At 44.5% G+C, this 5,000-nt stretch overlaps 1 protein-coding gene across 1 annotated transcript in view; it reads left to right on the forward strand.

Moving 5' to 3' along the window:
* Positions 1-5,000, forward strand: part of mdga1 (MAM domain containing glycosylphosphatidylinositol anchor 1) — a gene marked incomplete at both ends in the record, with an annotated part of 138,086 nt that overhangs the window by 52,996 nt on the left and 80,090 nt on the right. Inside the window, 1 exon segment of the mRNA XM_079737206.1 lies at positions 1-65. This exon segment is cut by the window's left edge and continues 110 nt beyond it. Coding sequence (XP_079593332.1) covers positions 1-65 — 65 coding nt within the window.

Consider the following 5,000-nt stretch of genomic DNA (forward strand, 5'->3'; position numbering starts at 1 on the left):
CTACTGCAAGGCTGACAATGGGGTGGGGGTGGCTGCCATCAAGTCCATCCGCGTAGATGTGCAGTGTAAGTTGTTAGGAACAAAAATAATAACAATAATGACAATTATGACAAAGTACAAACCGACTTCTGGTCTTTTCGACTTCTGACCAACTGCTGACTATCACTGAAGCCATTCCCATTGGTCGAGAAAGAGAGAGAGAGAGAGAGAGAGAGAGAGAGAGAGAGAGAGAGAGCGAGCATATTGGTATGACTGTTGGATGAATAATTATATGTTTACTGGGAATGGCTTCCAGGAGTACTGGAGAATTCTGCATTCATTAATCCTGAAATTGATGGATTACCTCAATGTAGAAAGAGAAATAGAGAATGTAATTTAAAAATGAAACCCCTTAACAGGGAAAGACAGAATTTAACATTTTTGCATTATTTGGATCTTTTCTAAATTATTGAATTGGTTAATGTTTAAATCATTTCATTGATTCCATTCTAAAATCTTCATTGGTTCCATACTTAATCATTTAATTGATTAAGTATTTTAATTCCATTCTAAATTATTGAATTGATCCATTCTAAAATCTTGAATTGCTTCTATTCTTATTTTTTCAATTATATATTTAATATATTCAATTTAATATTTAATATGGCTCCATTCTGAAACGTTAGGATTTAGAATTGGAAGCTACAAGAAGATTCTCTCCAGCTCCTGGGTAACAGTGGTGTCAGAGGGACCTAGACAGAGTTTTTTTTAAATAACAGTTAACAGTTGGTTAACAGTTAGTCCAGGTGGCACGGGCTCCCTAGCCCACTGTTTCTCGGCCAAACCACAACCTCTCCTAAGTGATTATCATTAATCTCATCCCTGACATAATGCATAGTTTTAAACTTTGGGCCTGCTCCCCTTTTTGTAGCCTTCATCATACACAAACAGCCACTGAGCATTTAAATAAGCCTGGCTAATCCTCTTATCCATAACACTCCATCCATAACATCCATTGCACTATCAACTGACATGTAAAAATAAAATGGCATTGAAATGTACCTCTACAATTGCAATAGTTAAGGTTCAGATGATTAAACACTGTCAAAATGACACCCCATTTTGCTATCATAATACAAAACAGACATTATATGAAAGGTTGTACTCGAAACAGAGCACATATAACAGCAGCCATTACTAGAAAGCACACAGTAAAAACACAGTAAAACACACAGTCGAGTACAGTGATACAGGGTCTACCATTCCTGTCGGACGTCACTCTTTCCATTCACATAATGTATTATGACCAGGGCCAACTGCAGTGCCTTTCACTTACAGAGCGTACCGTCGTGGTGGTAGTGTAAAGTTACCCCCCCTTCCCCCATAGTGTTAGTCAGATGTGGAGGCTGAGAGGCAGTGTGGTGTTGTAGGGGCCCCGTGCTGCTGTCTATTTCACCGCCCTACTGTCCCTCTGAGCCAGGGGCCAGGTCACTGAATCCATACTGCTTCATATGGGGTCCCCTTCCACAGAGACACACACACGTTCCTATGGTAGACCCTTGCTCCCTCCCGGACACCACACAGACACACACACGTTCCTATGGTAGACCCTTCCCCCCTCCCGGACACCACACAGACACAGACTCGTTCCTATGGTAGACCCTTCCTCCCTCCCGGACACCACACAGACACACACACATTCCTATGGTAGACCCTTCCCCCCTCCCGGACACCACACAGACACAGACTCGTTCCTATGGTAGACCCTTCCCCCCTCCCGGACACCACACAGACACAGACTCGTTCCTATGCCGTACACTCTCCAGCAACACCACACAAACACACACCTTTATATGGTGTACCCTTCCTCCCTCCTCCAGGAAACTACACAGACAGAAAAGTTGATGCTATTTTCCCTTGGAAAAAAACATCGACATTGTATTGTATTATTTATTACTTTATTATTTAACTAGTGTAACAAAATAATCGTTATTCAACACGCCCACTTGCCATGCACCATGCACCATTCAATCATTAATGAGAAAGAAGACACCTGCTTTCCATGGTAACCCTCCCAATTTGTCACAGAGCAAATCATATTGCCGTACATTCCCTAATTAGTCAGCCCACCACAACATTTTTTGCTGGCCAAGACATTCCGCCCTGTTTCTTTTTACATTTAACAAACTAATTCGCCCACACTATGTTTCACCATCACCACAACACAGACGCACAAACAAGCAGACACACAGATGCGAAACACTGGCGTAAATACAAACACCCAGTCCCCCCATCAAACTATTACCGACGCCCACCCCCTCCCCCCCCGATCCTCCTGCCACATCACTGCCCTGCTCTCCCTCCATCGCTGTCCTTTCTGCTGGGGGCGGGGGGGAATGGTTAACTGCAGGGGGCCAGAGGACCAGGGAGTGGTGTTCGTGTGGCGTCAGTGCACAGTAAACACGCCTGTCTTCCTCGCGTAGCCGCGACACACAAGCTCTGTGAAGCTAACCGCCACTGACGGCTAACGCTTGTTCAATTCCCCCCAATCCACCACCCCCACCCGCCCACTCAGATACCCACCAATCCCTGCCCTCCCACCCTCCCCCCCCACCTCCCAGGGCTGGGTTGGACTCCCCCGATGCCTCACACAGCTACAGTGCTACAACAAGCAGGTCGGCTTAAAAGGCAGGGGCGTGCTGCAATTAAGGGCCGAGCTAGCAGCGCTACGGGCAGAGAGAGAGAGAGAGTGAGAGAGAGAGTGGAGAGAGAGAGCTAGAGCAGGGGGAAAAAAGAGAGAGGCAGAGAAAGTGACAAGGTGGGGGGTAAGGGAGGGGGAGACTAATTGAGAGAGAGGAAAAGAAAGCGAGAGAGGAAGATGGAGAGAGAGGGCGAGAGAGAGAAGGAGAGCAAAGGGCAAGGAAGCAGGGAAATTATTCGGAAAAAAGGCGAAAGAAAACATTTGTTGCACCTTTGATCTTTCCTGTTTCCAAATGTAGCTCTAATGACATGGTCATTAGCAGAGACAGGGGAGGTGACCAGCGGCCTCAGTGAGCTTGTACTGGGGTAATAAACACTATATTTAGTATATATAAAATAGATACATACACAGTAGCAACACCTATAGATTTGTTCCATTTTAGAATTAATTGCATGAGTTGTTAAAAAACAACAGAAACATACTACCAAGATAGACAGAAAATGATAAACCATTATAAAGCCACTCAATGGGCCTATCCAGGTTGTAGTTACTACATCCTTTGATAACTCCTTCCTTCTGTCTTCCCTTCCTCCCTTATTACCTGGCCCGTATCCTCTTTATCTACCCTGGATCCGATCCAATGAAGTCAATATCTTGCTCTTAATTTCCTAATTAAACCACGGGCGTGTTTGCATTAAGGCAGACTTTGTCATTCATTATAGGACGGTGCTCCCTCCCGCCCTCCCTGCCAGCACCACCACCCTCACCCCACTGCATCCAGGAGCCCACACAATAACGTTACTGACGGAAGATAGAAACAAATGGAGGAATTCATGAATCCATCACAGTCCCCCCCCTCCCCCTCCCCCCGCCCCCCGAGTAACCATGACAACACTTCACATCCCGTCCCATAGAGCCCACAGACATTTTGGAGACATTTAGGAGACACACTGGTTAACGCAATGGCCGTGGTCTCCGAGCACTCCCTATCACCCTGTGGCCGTCCTCAGCGTGACCTTAAATCCACCATGAAGCGGTTGGTCTTTGACCCGTGGCACTCTGGCCAGTGAGACAGTTGGGCAGCGAACGGGCGGGGTTTAACTTTGAGTATGCCTCTACTGATGGGATGGACTTGGTTCAGAAACCCAACTGCTCAGAACACAATGAATATGCTATCAAACTATTGTTGGCTGAGGGGGTTTTAGTTGATGGCGTTTAGACTGCTATTCTAGACCGACTCGGCAGGACCAAATCAGGTAAGTGGAGATTTAGTTTTCTGGTAGGACAGCAATTGGGGAAATGTTGATTTTGGAGAGTTGTGATGATGATGATAAGGTTGATGATGATGATGATGATGATGATGATGATGATGATGATGAGGATGATGATGATGATGATGATGATGATGATGATGATGATGGTGATGATGTTGGTGTGAGTGAAGGTAAAGATGATCTCGAAGGGGATGAGGACGAGTATGGTGAAGGGGATGATGTTGGTATCAGTGAAGCTGATGCATAACATACTATGCATACAATATATTCTTCGAACATGACCTATGAAATTATATAATTTGTTAAAAATGAATACAAGTTATATTATTTCATCCAGTTGAAAAAAACCTTTTTCAGTTGTATTAATTTCTTCCTTCCCACCTGTTTAAACCTTCCCGTCCTGCTTTTCTTGGGAACAAAAGGACAGGATATTTGCAATTCCTATGCAGGCAACCATCCTACCCCTCACAGGTGCATCGGATTCGATTAAAGAGCTATTATTTGAGTGTGATCTGTTCGAAATTACATCGCCTGCCATCTGTCTGCCTTTGTATGAGCCAATTTACTTTTAAGGATGCTTCTGGTAAATTCTTGACCATTCAGGACATCTCTATCCTGATTGGTTCTCAGAAGCCATGTTGTCTGTCCATCATAGGTGCTTGAAATCAGACACATGGAAGAAAAACGCAGGGAGGGAGCAGAGAGGGAGGTTCAGTATATTTGGTTGTTTCGTTTTTAGTACCTTGCTCTATTTCACTCTTTTTTGCTCTCTCTCTCTCTCTCTCTCTCTCTCTCTCTCTATATATATATATATATAATTATCTTAACTACAGCACCTCTAATGGTGATATTAATAAAAATGAGTAGTGTGGATTCCTATTATTACTACCCAATGTGTAAGTAGTATTATGGGATGTGCACTGTGTGCTCTCTACCTTGAAGCTTTGAAAAACAAACTGGTCTGGAATTGCCTCATGTACTGCTTGTTGTTTTCACACACGGTGAACCTTCCTTTCTACATGACCCCCCCCCACACACACACACAC

This window comes from Pollachius pollachius, assembly GCF_949987615.1.
Source record: "Pollachius pollachius genome assembly, chromosome: 5".
Lineage (NCBI taxonomy): Eukaryota > Metazoa > Chordata > Actinopteri > Gadiformes > Gadidae > Pollachius > Pollachius pollachius.